At 38.0% G+C, this 15080-nt stretch overlaps 1 protein-coding gene across 1 annotated transcript in view; it reads left to right on the top strand.

Moving 5' to 3' along the window:
- Window positions 1-13965, top strand: part of LOC104271486 (contactin-associated protein-like 5) — a gene marked incomplete at its 5' end in the record, with an annotated part of 55714 nt that extends 41749 nt beyond the window's left edge. The window contains 3 exons of the mRNA XM_009866168.1: window positions 7243-7461; window positions 12671-12742; window positions 13769-13965. Of these exons, the coding sequence (XP_009864470.1) occupies window positions 7243-7461; window positions 12671-12742; window positions 13769-13965 (488 nt within the window). The remainder of the gene's footprint in view (window positions 1-7242; window positions 7462-12670; window positions 12743-13768) is intronic.
- Between the last annotated feature and the right edge of the window lie 1115 nt (window positions 13966-15080).

Genomic DNA, 15080 nt, shown 5'->3' with positions numbered 1-15080 from the left:
TAGACTTCTTGAAGTATTTGTTTTGCATGCCTCTGGGATTTAGGTGCCTAAAGGCACTCATTAGGAACATTTAAGTGTCCACTGAAATATAACCATATAAAAACCCCTCTGTTCTATGTGTCCTACAGATCCATGCTATGTTCTGGAAGTGTGTTTATCTTGTCCTTTCCTGTCACACCACTAGTCATTTGCCTGATCTAACAACCTGATTCTGGCTGCTTAACCAGATGATCATGCCACCTCCTTTCTTGACTCCACCATTCATTTCCCACTGGCTGAGAAAACTCAAAGAGAGCTTCCAATAGGATATCATAAAAGCTTGAAACCTCTTCCTCACCAGATTTTCTTATGATAACCTTTAAAGCAAAGTGCACTTTTAGACGATGAACAGGTTTTAAATAATAGTGCTACCTCTACCACCCCAGACCTATTGCACTTCCTTTAGTCAAAACCTGCTTAAATTCTGATATTTTTTACTGCTTTTCAAGTCTGCTATATTTTCCAGTGGCTGTCCTACACCCAGCTCTGAATTCCAGGAAAAAAACCCTCTGTTTAAGACAGAGAGGGCTCACCTGGAATTCAGAACATAGGGACACTCACTCTGGCACAGACTGCTTGAATGACCTTGGGCAAGCCATTTATGTGCCGATATAAAGGTAAGCAGGCATTTTATACCCACTGGAACCAGTCTGAGCTTTACTATCTCTGTTCTCTATCAGTAAAGCATGGATAATAGAACATCCCTACATAAGAGGGGTGCTAGGAGGATAAAAGCATTAAAGTCTCTTAGCTATTCAGATCCACAGTAATGGGGCCATATAGCTACCTTAGAAAGATCAATCCAAACGTGTGGCTTTGAAAACAAGGGAGTAAAAAGAAGCAATGTTCAAGTAGCCAACAGACGTTTGTTGAATTCTTCCTCACAGTATCCAACAGCAATAGAAAAATACTATCCTGTAGTTTATTACCATTTTTACTTCACAAATCTAGAGGCAAGATGCAAAAGAACCTATCCAAAGCTCATCAGTATCAACGGGAGTTTTTACATGGACTTTAGTGAGTACTGGATTCGGGCCCCAAGTGAATCATAGAGTTTATGGCAAAGCCTCAGTGAAATCTTAACCAGAGTCCCAGTTCATTTACTTTAAGTACTCCTTGCAGACATCATACTGCTGTATTTACCCACAAGAGCTCTGTTGGCAATCTGACTTAACCGTGAAGCTGGCTTCACTTTGAACAAGGGACTGAACTGCATGACCTTCAGAGGTGTCTTTCAACTTAAATTATTCTGTAATTCTCTGATCGGAGACACGTTAGCATATGTTTAGGTCTTTTCTAGTAAAAGCTGCTATCCCAATGGAAAATATAATTTATTTGTTTTGGGGTTGACCTTAATGAATCTTTGAAAACTTCTTCCTGTGTCCCAACTTGTCTAAATCTTTCACCATTATGGTCCCTGAAAAATAATCACTGAAGAGAAGTGAATCTCATTGTCTGCATATTTACTTCTGAGCAATTTAAAATACAAGCTATGTAGTGATATTAAGGTATAAGGGTAGCATTGAGAGTATTCTGAAGAAAAAGTTTGCCAAGATTTCTTTCACACCTATTAATGTTGACTTAATCTACTTGTGTCTTCAGAGTGATCAATTAGCAGATCTTCCCACACTAGAAATGTAAAGAACTGGGTAGTCATGATATCTTTTATCTATAAAAGTCTGAGCTAAATTCCACTCAAGTTGTAGGAGTCTCTCCACTTAATCATTCAGCGTTGATATGAAGTATACAAAGAAGAAAGTTTATCTAGACAGTAATTTGATCAAAATCATTATGTAGGGGCAGTACAATTCTTATGATTTCTGCAATAGCTTTTGTTATTAAAAGTTCACAAGAAGAAAATGGCCAAAAATGGAGATCACAGAGCAATTCATCCAAGAGTGATATTATATTGGGTGAGATGATAACAGGATAATTAAATCAGAAGGGGCAAGTTGGCATTAGTTCTGAGATACAAAATCTTCCCTAAAGAAGTATATCCTTTCAAAGAGTTTCTATGGAACAGACTTATGTCTCTCTTTTTTTTTTGGCAGAAACTCATTCCCTTTCTTAAGCTCACAAGATCACAATTTGTTTGAGAAATTTAAAGTCACAGCCTTGGCATATTGTGCGCTCGCATTTTAAACAATACAACAGTGTTTGCAAGAGATATTGGCTGGACTTTTCTGGTCACTGCAAAGATCTTTACTGCAGACTCTTCTTGCCCTTAATACCTATTTCTTATAAAAACAATACCTCAGAAAAAGATCCCTTGAGTGCTTTATAAGGCACCTTTAAAAGTCATTTTTTTCCTCCTAGTAGCCTAGTAAAGCATTAAGGAAAATGGAGTGACTACTTAGGGTAAAAGAGGAGAGACATTTGAGACCAAGATGGCAACAGTTAAAATACGCAAAGTTTGGCTACCCCAGGCACTTCAAACAATTCAAGGTCTAAGCTAGTAAAGCCATCATGTCTATACCAAAAAGAGACCAAATCTATACAGGCTTTTCCCCCAACAATAGCATTTACCATATGATCATAACACCATGCTTAAATCTCCATTTTCTTGCTGATAATACTGCCTAAATAAGCATCCAAGGTCATCTGCTTCTATCTAGAAATTTTATTTTTAGTCTGAGTACTTGATACTGAAGTTGATTTTATCTGACTTCTCCTGAGAAAAGCATGTATTTTGTATATCATCTCTCCTTCTTGTTGCATATTTTCTTCTTTTTATAGACTATATTTTGAACCCATGCAAAATCACATAGTGCTGGCTATGTTGTGACAGATTAGAATTCAAATGTCAAAAACTGTGACGTGTAACAAATTTCACATAGCAACTCCAAGCAGTGCTTCATTTTCAACAGCAAACTGCCTTTAAGAAAACATAGTAAATGCATGCCTGAAATTGTCTCCACTAACTCTAATGAAACAAAAATTGTTTCCAAAAAATGTTCCACATGGCCTGAAATGTTCAATTGCCAGCAAGCAAACCCTGGCATGTTCCACTCATTGCTGGGAAAACTTGTGAGAAAAAAGTACCTTTACTTTTTTCTTGCTATCCTTCACTTCTTCAGAAGTATCTTGAAGGAATATAGAATGCCTGGAGCCTGTCTCCTCTTCAAACTCACCCTTTTCTTAAGCAAGAGCCAAACTGATTGAGATCAATAGTTCTAACTAGGAAAAATTGTAGTGTGGTTCACTCTGCTGCTTTTGTGGCAGGCTCACAACAGGAAATTAGATTATTCTAAAGATGCCTTTTTGTGAGCTCCAGTCTAATCCAAGACATGTTTTCTGCCCTTTCTGATTCAATTATTAGTATCAGCAATGATTGCGAATGTTGTTGAAGGATACAGCAGCGTATTTTTGGAAGTAACCACAAAATGCCTGCTAGTCAACTCTTCCGAGACAGGTGCAGTGTGGAGACCACAAGAGTTTTTTACTTCAAGGTCATGGAATCAATTCTAGTTGCAATGTCCAAGAAGCCATCTTGCCAGTGCTGTTCAGCACCTTGGCAAAATGAGACGATACATACACTCTAACTGCTGCAAAAATCATCTTTCTGTTTCTCAGACACACACAAAAAAAGGCCAACCAGTACTTCAGCATGCACAGTAAATTGCCACTTGCGTTTCTACCAGCGATTCACTTAGATTAATTAATTAGGGCATACATATTTAAAACAGGCTATGTCTGCTCTCACTGATGTTAAAAATAAATTTTGATTAAGGAAATCTGTGATGGGCCTTCCTGGATGTAGGTGAGCACATAAGTAAACTTTGGGCTTAGATTGAAGTTTCTGAGTGACATGAAATTAATATTTATAAAGAATGAACAAAAAGATATTGGATTTGTTATCCCATTTTCCACAGTGATATCTTTAGAAAGAAGGTCTTTTTGAGACACTCTCCCTGCACGCAAATAACAGTTTTGATTTCTCTTTATTTCCAATTACCTGTCCTATTAGTTATCATTTATTATGTCAATTTTCTGATATATTATTGAGAAGCTGATTGAAGTTTCTGAGTGACATGAAATTAATATTTATAAAGAATGAACAAAAATATATTGGATTTGTTATCCCATTTTCCACAGTGATATCTTTAGAAAGAAGGTCTTTTTGAGACACTCTCCCTGCACGCAAATAACAGTTATTTTCTGATATATTACTGAGAAGCTTAACTCTAGTCAAATTCTATTTATGATGAAAATTAATTCCCCATTAAGATATTAAGGCTTAAAATTGCTTTATTTAAGATCTTAAAACAAGCATGTTGGATGTAGCAGAGGTACACAAAGAAACAGCTGTGGAAGAGAGTGTCGGTTTGGTGAATAGGAATGCATCAGCAAAGAAATTGTGTTGATACAATCAGTAAAGTTTAAAAAATACAACTGCTTGTTAGACTTAGTCCTCATTATCATGGAAATCATGGGAAATGGGAAACCACGACCAACACAAAACTCACTGAGCTGTGGCATTGCAGGCACCTTCTGGAGGCAACTAGGGGACCCAGCAAGAAGCCAGAACTACTCATGGACAACTCAGTAGACAAAGCTTAAAAATTACTTCCAAAAAAATATGGGTAAACTTAAGCTGTGGGGACTGAACAGTTAAGATACGCAAAAGCCAAAAAAGATTTCTTTCTCACTCCCCATGTAGAAATCATCCAAAAGTACCTCAGTCTCCAGTACTGAGAACAGAAACCCAATAGTAAAATGTCAGAAGATCAAAGCAAGCTATCAGCAGCAGCTCAGTGTGATTTTCCAGACCAGTCAAATGCATGGAAAGATTCACAGCGTAACCAGGTCAGAGGAAAGCCACTGACATTTCATATGACCTTGCTTCAGCACAAACCTTGGAACTTCACTGAGTTGCTTCCCTTAATGAGCACCGTGTCCTGCAGTGGAAATATCTTTTGGAAAAACATTTTATCAGGATTTAAAGACTTCAAGTGACAGAGTGGCCTTTAATAAGCCTTTTACAAAAGCGACTATGTCATAATCACAGATTTAGGTTATCCACTCAAGAATTCAGAGGGCAGCACCAATCGTTCACATCCGAGCTGTACAGTTCTCTTGCTGAGAACAGTGAAGGCCCCACTTTCTGAGAGACATAAGGCATGCACCTAAAACTGTATAATAATGCAAACTGTATCTGTGCATGTGGGATTTTTACCAGATGCTCTGAGGTTGTTTTTAGTCTGTTCTCTGAATTCTTTCTTTTTTTTATTTATTTTCAAATTGAAAAGCTTTTCAACAACAAATCTCCTGGTTCTCATTCATGCAAAGCTTACTTTGACAAAAGATTCCTGCAACCGGCCCTTAATTTGACTTTTTAAAAAAAAGCCTTCAAAAGTACTGTGTCTTAGACTTTTCAAACTACTGTACCATGAAAAGGAATTCATTCTTTCTTAGGCTTTACCTTTTGCACATTGGGGCAGAACAGAGCAATTTAGATTGCCCAATGTCTAAAAGATACCAACAAATCCACCTTTTGTGCCAGAGCTAAGAAAACAGGAAAGGCTGAGAGGAGGAATGGTTAGTAGTAGAAAGAGTTTTCTAAATTCAACAAAGACGACAAATACTGTAAAACAGTCTTTTAGTTTTACATAAGCCTTTTTGCAGGAACTTGGAAACAATTGCTTTTCTGTTTTATCACACCCCTGCCAAAATCTCATTAAAAACCTGAATGCAGCCAATTCCTACACACTGAAAGAGCAAATGTGAACCTCTGTAAGGCTAGTTTTTCCAGTGGCAAAACCTCACGGTTTCTCTTCCCATCTAAAGCCTCACAGTTTCTCTTCCCATCTCTCTTTCTTGCAGTTACTCATAGCCCACAGGCTGTCCCCATGGCAGCACTGCAGATTGAGCATGTCCCCTGTAATACCCTTCGGAGAGCAAGCTCACACCATACCTTGATTTGCTGTATGATATGGGCTAGTTTTGAGATTTCTTTGTGGTTTTTTTATATGTAAAAGAAGTTTGTGTAATTCAGGTACCAGTGAAAGCTTTGAAAATAAGCTTGAAAAGCTGGGAATTCTTTTCCAACATCATTGGAAGTATTTCCAAAACTTTCAATGCTGTAAGTTTTGTTCATTAGCAGGTAATTTTTAAGAATTTGAGTTAGTTTTGATGCTATATATGTGTGTATTTCTGTTTGGTTTTTTTTCTTGTTTGATTGACCTCGATGTAAGTCACACTGTGTTACAGACAGACCTCTGAACAGCACGAATTTCAATTTCTGCAAAGTAAATAAATGAGAGCTTGGAGAAAAGAGGCAGCTTCACTGTCCTTCACTGACCTTCCCAAACAATCTTTGATATTAAAACTTCTGCAGATAACTAACTAACTAAATAAAAACATTTACCATTGAATTGGCTTTTTCTTTATGAAATTTAAATGAACACAAACCAACAGATAAATTAGTTATGCTGTCTCATCTTGAAGCTGGAAAAGAGCGTGGAAATGCTGGTATCAACTTAGAGAAGAAGAGTATAGTTTTGGGTTTTATTTTATTTGTGGAATGGATCTAGCAGGGTAAGAGCCCAGCTCATAACTGGAAGGATTCCTAGGAACTCTTCTTATAAAAATGTAGTAAAATAATTAAATGCTTCAGAAAAGTTGAAAAATAAACTCGTGAAGAAGAATGGAAACCTATATTAGCAAGTCATTCAATATTAGGCCACACAAAACATTGCTTAATAGACAATATAAGAGCAGCTTCCTTCATTAAAAGAATGGAGGAGGCCTTGCAGATATGGTCCAAATCTATGAAATTGATGTTGTTAACAGATACAAAAAATGTTCAAGGTCATCACACCCAGGATCCTGTGATATTCAGCGTTGCTATTTTTACTGTTTATTATTGTTATTGTTATTGCCATGGTTAGCACCTATGATGATGTATTAGATGTTGTCCAGACAGTAGAGAAAATGGATGGTGAAAGAAACACAATTAAATCAAGTTGGCTTTTATGTTTGAGCTAACTTAATTCAATGTAAGCAGCAACATAAAGGAAGGACTGGGGTTAGGAAACTCATGGCTAGGCCAGCAACAACTTGTAGGCTGCAGAAAGAGAACCTGAACAGTTGAGATTGCATGAAGAGAAGTGAAAGAGGTAGGTAGGGCAAAAAAGGATTTGTTTGTTTTTAATGCCTTCCTAAAGCAGATAATTCCTGGAGTGGTTTTGTCGTGTATTGCAGATACTTTGTCACTGGACCCTGAAGTCTCAAAGGCAAATGTCTACGGTTTCACTGGCTGCCTGTCCTCTGTTCAGTACAATCATGTTGCTCCCCTGAAAGCTGCCTTACGCCATCCCAGCATTGCTCCTGTGGCTGTCAAAGGCTCCTTGACTGAATCCAGCTGTGCATCCATAATGGAAGCTGATGTTAACACAGTAACTACAATATATTCCTCGTCAGGTATGTTCTGCCAAGAGGGGAATGGGGAATTTAAAGGATACTGTAGTGTGAGGTTTCCTTCCTTCTTTTTCTGTAATCCAATTGTTATATTATAAATATCGAGGATGGACATTAGGCTCCTTTAAAAGTCATTGTACTAAACCAAAGTTTCTGGATTGTCTGAAACATGCCTAGAATAAGCAAAAAAGTCCCAAAGCCGCAGCAGAAACAGCACTAGAAGTAGAGTTGTGCACTTGATTTGCCATTCATGTCTACTCTAGATCGCTCCAGTGCTGCAGATCTCAAAGGAGAATATAAATGTTACACAGATTCTATATCCCAGTGGTGATGAAGCAATAGGAGTCATACAACCACCAAGTCAAATTTGTTCCCACCCTCTCAGGAATGAACAAAAACTCCTTGTACAAACCCCTCGACATGTGTGCATGCTTTGCATTGAATGCTTGTACTTTACTCTCTCAGGCTGAAGAGAAGGAACACTACTTGAGCAGTACCCAATAGATAATCCCAATAGTTACTTTATCTTTTGCAATCCTGAAACTGTCCTTTGGGAATCTTAAGTATTCTGCATATGTGAATTTGTATGCAGAAAAGGAAACTCAGAGCAGCTGGAAGTGTTGTCACCAGGAACAGGGGCAATCAAGTTGCTGCTTTAGTCACCAGTAGATGTGGCAGAATTCTTAATGATCAGAAGGGTGTCCAAATTAAGGGCTGTTTTTTGCCCCTTCACCCATGAAGCCACATTCTCTTTTCTGATAACTAATAAAACTCTCTTTTAGATCATAATATGTTTCTTTTGACATTTGTGCTTGCATCAAATCTCCATTTCCTGCAGCTACTGACTAAGATGTTCAGCAGAACACAAATGATGCTATTAGCATTCTGCATGGGGAAAAAGGCTGCTGATTACTCTGTGGAGAGCTGCTGCAAATGTGTGCGTGCTTCTCCCCACCCCTCAACTTTTTTCTCACTACCCAGCGCTGTCTGAGGTATCTGCACTGACGCATAGAAGCGTCTTGTAAATACCGAATGGGCAATGTTACTGAAAATATGAACTTCTTGCCCTATGATCTGTCACCTCAATGATGTAATTTTTCTAAAGAGTGTGAAAAGCAGTAAAACCTGAGGCTCAGAACTGCAGGACAGAACAATAAGCAGAATGTAGCATCTTTGGATTTAAATATTTAAAGCTTACAATCGGTTGCACTCTATTGTCAAGGTTAAGCGCTGTTACATCAGAAATGCAGAATTATTATAAAAGCTCATCCCTGTCTTTGCCACTCTGTGCTTTAAAATATGATTTCCTCTCAATGCGATGAATTAACTGACATCACTGCCTCACTATTCATGCTGGATTTGATTAAAGCCTGAATAAGATCTTTAGAACAAGTTAGTTCTGAAGACTTCATGTCTATATGCTATAGTAAGAGAACTGGGCAGTAGATTCTTGTTTGAAAAGAAAAAAATCCCATTTGTATCAAATTATACTTTATATAGATGTTTTTGAGAATTACATTTATACATGGAAAGGACACATTTTAAGAAATAAAAAGAAGACAGAGTTAAGAATTAACTTTCATATTTACTGCTCATATCTCAATTCATCACTTCCCAATTTCTCATTATTGAGTGTCTGAGAAGAAAAATAGAACTTCAAAGTTGACTGTACATGTCTCTGTCAATTTTCTAATGTACAGATACAACAAAAAAGCCCTCTAGGAAATCTCTTTAAATGTGTGAAAAAAGCTTTCTATATTTATAACGTGAAAACAATTGAAGGTCTTTCAGAGAGGATTACTTGTCTTCAAGAAAGCTTCCTAGCAGACAGATATGGAATAAAATCCATTCACTCACAACTCAGTTATCCATACACACTTTCTGATTAGGAAACACAAAATAAAAAGTGACTTACTGTGATTTTGATACTTAACAAAGATCTGCAAATCACCTTCCTCCTTGCTGAGGCACATGCAGAGGTTTTGATATTATGAACTCTATGCTGATGGCATAGAGATAATGGACTTCTACTATGTATTTTTTTATATTAAAATACTGTAAATGTCAGAACCGATTCAGCTTTGTGAATGGTGGAGACTTGAGCTGTCTGTCTAGCCCAGCTGAAGAGCAGGTCTTCATGCCTTTAAAAGAAAAAATGCCAAACACTTTTGTAAGTCAGAAACAACACAGGAAAAAAAATTATTCTTAAAGGCAGCTTAAACAGTGTGAGTCCCTGCCTCACTGTGATAGTTGTACTGGTCCTGATATTTCCAAACAAGGAGGAACTGGCCAGAGATGTGCCAGGACAGCTTTGACTGCAGTAACTATGGGATGGTGGGGTTCAGGATCCTGAGAGGAGGGAAATAAAGAAGAAAGCATGACAGCAACCCTAGATTTCAGAACAACCTCCAACCTGGTCATGTATCTGCTTGGAAGAATCCCACGAGATACAGCCCTGTTGAGAAGAGGGGTCCAGGAGTGCTGGTGCCAGGATCACCTTCTCCAAGACCGAGATTGGTCTATCCTCATGAGCCACCAATTTAGTAAAATTGGCAGGAGTCCCAGAGAGGTTGTGAAGTCTTCAACCTTGAACATACTCAAAACCCAAGCAGATACAGCCTTGAGAAACTTCTCATGATAGACCCCGATTTCAGTAAGGGTTAGACTAGATGACCTCAGTAGTGCTTCCTCTCGGTGATTCACAGTAGTGTCATCAGTTTTATCTAAAATGAGGAAGATGTCCTGTTAAGGTCTCGTATGAGACACAGTATAGCTTTTCCTTGGCTTCAGAGTTCATTGTATTCCCACTGGAGACGATTCTGCTGTCACATGCCATCTGCTCTGCTGTAACAAACCCTCCTCTCCTTGTATCCTGATTTTATCTCCAAGGCAAAACATAACTCTTAAGTCTGTTGGTCTCCATTCTGAAACTGATCTCCAACATTTCTTCTGGTTTACTCTCAGTGTTCAAATCCTGGTAACAATCGCAAAAAAAAAAAGAGTGGAGCTTTAATAGCATTTCATGTCAGATCTTACATAATCTTTTAGGCGTGAATAATGTCTTATATAATTTTTAAGGTAGAAATTTGATTTGATGCTTTTTTCATACACAATTAATTGTCTTTCATGACTCTGACTCATACCATGCACCAGATACCAGCTGGAGATTTTTATCTAGTACAGGAGGACTGATGTTTAACAGATGTGAGTTTTTATTGTAGCTGACTTCACTGGCACCAGCTGTAGGCTGAGATAGAAAATATCTCACCAAACTTCCAGGATCTGAAAATTAAATTACCTTGAGTCTAAAATAACGATTACTCCCATCTTCTAGTTTATGGAAAGAAATAGGCAAATTGGACTGTCCATTTTTGACAGCATTCTTAGGGTGCAAAGTATCTGCAGGTTCTTTTCCTCCACTTGACTAAATGAAAATAGACTAAATTACTAGTTTTCATTTGTATAGCTAATACACGTACCCATGATGTACAAAATTATGAGCAACCTTGATCTAAGTTTAAATTTGGCCCCGCTTTGAACTTAGGCTTAAAGGGTTGAGATTAAGCTAAAAATCCTCCAGATTTCCTTTCCAACTTAACCTTTTCTATAATGCTTTCTGTATTTATGTGTAAAACAGCAGCTTTTATCCCCATTCCAGTCCCACAAATGTAGCAAGTGAGATGAAGCCTTGCCATGACTCGTTTTTTTGGCAAAATCGTTATAGCTACTCAGGATCTAAGCAGGGGGTCTCTTGTGAATGTCTCAACCTGAGTGTTTAAATCTGTCATTAGCAATCACCATTCATGTTGATAATGCATGTACTGGAGTTGTTCAGTTGGCCCCAGAAGTCCCTTCTGTGCCTATAGCTCAGTCGGTGAATTGCAGATATGGGGAACCCCGACTTTTCAGTATGTGTGTGTTTGATGAGAAATTGTTCCATCCCTAAAACTAACAACAGAGTTGCATCTTTTGAAATACAAAAGCCTCCCTGAGGCTGATGCCCTCTGCACATCTTTGGGGCTGGTAATCAGTGATGTAGAGAATAAGGAAAAAGTGCCCCCTTTAAGAACCTAAAAAGCTCAAAGCCACCATCATCACAAACTCAACACCTCTTGATAGACAAATACAAAATTGTTGCTTGTTTCAATAGAAGACACTTTCTTGGGCAGTGAGATACCAAAACACAGCTGAGTCAGCCAGTAAGGCAAGGATGTTCAACTACAGTAAACCGTGCAACACCAAATTTCTCAGCTAGGCTTCTACCTCTTGCATCAGAAAGAACAGTTTGGCAAAGCATTATAACATATGGCAGAGACAATCATCCGTAACTCCCACGTTCGTCCTCTGTATGATAGCTTAGAGGCTTGTAAAGGAGAGAAACACAGATAAGAATCTCAAAGGAGAGGGTAAGCTGAGAGGAAAACAAAAAGTGAAGGTGCAGAAAAGCTGGATTCAGCTAGCAGCAGAAAACACAGCGTTTTCTTAAACATGTAGGGCTAAAGCCTTAACTCTTGCCTTCAAGGAGAGCTTGACCTCTCAGATTTGGATCTGAATTTGAAACTGCCAACATGTAGACTTCTTAGCCCAGTATTTCAACAGTAGTCATTTATAGATAGGATACAATAGAGCTCTGACATCAAGCAACATTTAATATACAAATTAATTGGACCGCTAAATTTCTACAATGGAGAGAAAAAGCCATCCCTTCTGAGAAGCCATCCAAAGCAGAGACAGCTTCATTTTATGAGATTGAATTCAACTTGTATAACTGCACTTAAAAACATAGGTCGGGTGTAAATCTGCCTAGCCTTCCTTTCTTCTTGCTTCTTTCTGATACTGCTTCTTACATAGGTATTAAAAAAAAATAAAAAGCTCTGAGAAAGGTTCCATTGGGCTATTTCATTCAAATGTGTTTCTGATTCTTCTACCAATAAACTGAGGCAAAAATTTCAGATGTTAGCGTGAGCCTTTTTGTTTCCTTTTAACTATATACTTAACAGTCTTTGCTCCTGAAAATGTAGAAAAAAATTGTCCTGCAAGCTCACTTTATTTTTCAGACAGCTTTCTGGTTCGATTCTCCAATCCCCCAAATCAGATCTTTTGAAAACAGATTAGAATTCATGAGGGTAAAAGGACGCTTGTGTCTAAGCCACAGAGAAAATTAATACAGTTGATACAGAAAATAAGTTCTCTTTTGTTTAACCAACTGCAGATCCATTTGGGAAGACAGATGAAAGAGAGCGTCTCACCAATGCAGTCAGAAGTGATTCAGCTGTGATTGGAGGTAACTTCATTTTTAAAGATTACAGTTCAGGAATAATTCTGTCAAGGCGTACATCTAGGGTACTTTAAATCTGGGGCCCATAAAATCCAGTTCAAGATTTTTGTAATCTAATGCAGGTCTAGTATTTGCTGTATTTGTTAGCAAATATCTGTATCAACCTACCTAAATAGGCACATGCATTATGGATGAAGCCAATAGTAGTGGCACATGATGTTGAATACCACCTGACAAAAGGCATTATGGATTGTCAAATCTTCTAAAATATAACCAAAGTCTATGTGCCTGCTTCAGCAGGGGATTTGGACAAGACGACCTCCAGGAGTCGTTTCCAACCTCAGCTGTTCTCTGATTGTGTGATTCTGTGATCTGAGACACAGTGAATTAGTAACTGTTTTACACACCACTCTGGCGAGAGCCTCAACACATTATTCGGATATCCTGTATTTCCTGAGCTCCTTCTTTGCAAGCTGGTGGTGTAGTAGAACTCCATAGGTCATATGGCAGCGTTTACATACTTGGGAAAGTTGTCCTCATAGCTTCGTGTATGGTTTTCATCTTCCTTTAGCAATCTGGAAGGCAATTTATCTCTGTTTATTTTATAGGATGCCCTGTAGGGAGCTGCCTTTGATAATATCTAGAAGCTATAAACCAAAGCGTAGAAGGCTCATGCAAGGTTTCCAGAGATAGCACAGAAGAAAATACGACAGAGCAAGAATTTGAATGAACATACAGATTGAGTTTTTTTTAAAAAACAAACACACTAACCCAACTTTACTCCCAGTGAAAGTAGAATTTTACTGAAGTTAGAAGGCCAGTTACATCAGTGCTTGCAACTTTGAAGTTTACTTAAGGTAGCAAAATAGAAATAAAAAACACAAGGCAGATGTTTATGTGCAGACTGACATGAACTGGCCTATCATATCCACTAGCTGTTGTACATTGGTAATGTATTGTTGGGGCAATTGGGCTTCTTAGTTTGGTTTTGCTTTTTACTCTTTCTGTCCTTCCTTTTTTACCCCTTTTCAGGTGTAATAGCAGTTGTGATATTCATCATCTTTTGCATCATTGCTATCATGAGCAGATTCCTCTATCAGCACAAACAAGCACATCGAAGCAACCAGACAAAGGAGAAGGAATACCCAGAAAACCTCGAGAGCTCTTTTAAAGCTGACATTGACTTGCAGAACACAGTGAGCGAGTGCAAACGGGAATATTTCATCTGATGGACAATGCAATTTCTTCTTCCTCTTGCTCCCCTAGGCTTTCTTTCTTCCTTCTTTTCTTCTTATAATTTTTTTTTTAAACATTCATGTTTTGCTAATTTTTTTATTTGGAAAAGACCGCCCTGCACAGGAAACACTGACAACAATCACAGTGCCTCATTCTCTGCACAAGAACCTGGCAGTCACAGTTTACTTCTGCAGCTCAAGACACCTGTTATCCCACAAACTAAGATCCACGTGCACACCTGGTTTCTGCTGTAGATGTTTCAAACTCCCTACATTTATTTGTGGTTTTCTCTGGAACCCTTTAATTCATCACTTTTACACTAGTGCTGGACTATATAAAGTAGAGGTAAAGTAGCTGAACATGTAGCTCTACAGATACTGGGACAGGATAGAGGGAAAGTATGAGACCAACATGCCTGATTTATTTTACAGGCTCATTTACAACAACCATAAAGAACTGGCCAAATTCTGAAATTATATGAATTGATATATGTCTATTGATTTCAGTGGTGTTACGTTAATTTATACCAGTTGAGAAGCTGCTATGAGGTAAGGAAAAATAAAACTCTCCTCATTAAGCTCCATCCCCCAATCTCCTGTCCTTTTACTGTAACTTTTAGGCTTATCAATACTTTTCCAACAATATATGTATCAACAATAAATGTCATTTTCGTGCACCTCTTTCACCTCCATCTCATAAGGCTGGCTACGTAGACCCAACATACTCTAGCATAACTCTAGCTGAAGCATGGAAAAATAGTAGCTTGAATCTCCAAGGGTTTTAGAAAGCTGCTAGGACTTAGGTGCTCTATATTTGTCTGAGATGTTAGAAATGCAGCATATACCTGTTCATGCCATAAGGAGGATTATCATATGCTGAGGTTAAACACTGTTGCCACTGTGACAAAGAAAAAGTACGTAGACAAGAAAAAACAAAAATAGTTAAACATAAGGCACACCTTCTGCTGATTCTTCCAAAAAAATTTTTAAAAATTCCAATTGCTCAAAAGAAAATGCCAAAACTGCATGAAAGATTGATTGGTGTTTCCTGTTTGTAGAAATTGGAGCATGCTCTCCAAAGCTAAATAGAGAGAGGTCTGATTTTGTGT

Source organism: Apaloderma vittatum, unplaced genomic scaffold, assembly GCF_000703405.1.
Source record: "Apaloderma vittatum isolate BGI_N311 unplaced genomic scaffold, ASM70340v1 scaffold4463, whole genome shotgun sequence".
In the NCBI taxonomy this organism is placed as follows: domain Eukaryota; kingdom Metazoa; phylum Chordata; class Aves; order Trogoniformes; family Trogonidae; genus Apaloderma; species Apaloderma vittatum.
The sequence above is the reverse complement of the archived record's forward strand: the minus strand, read 5'-3'. Positions and strand labels throughout refer to the sequence as shown.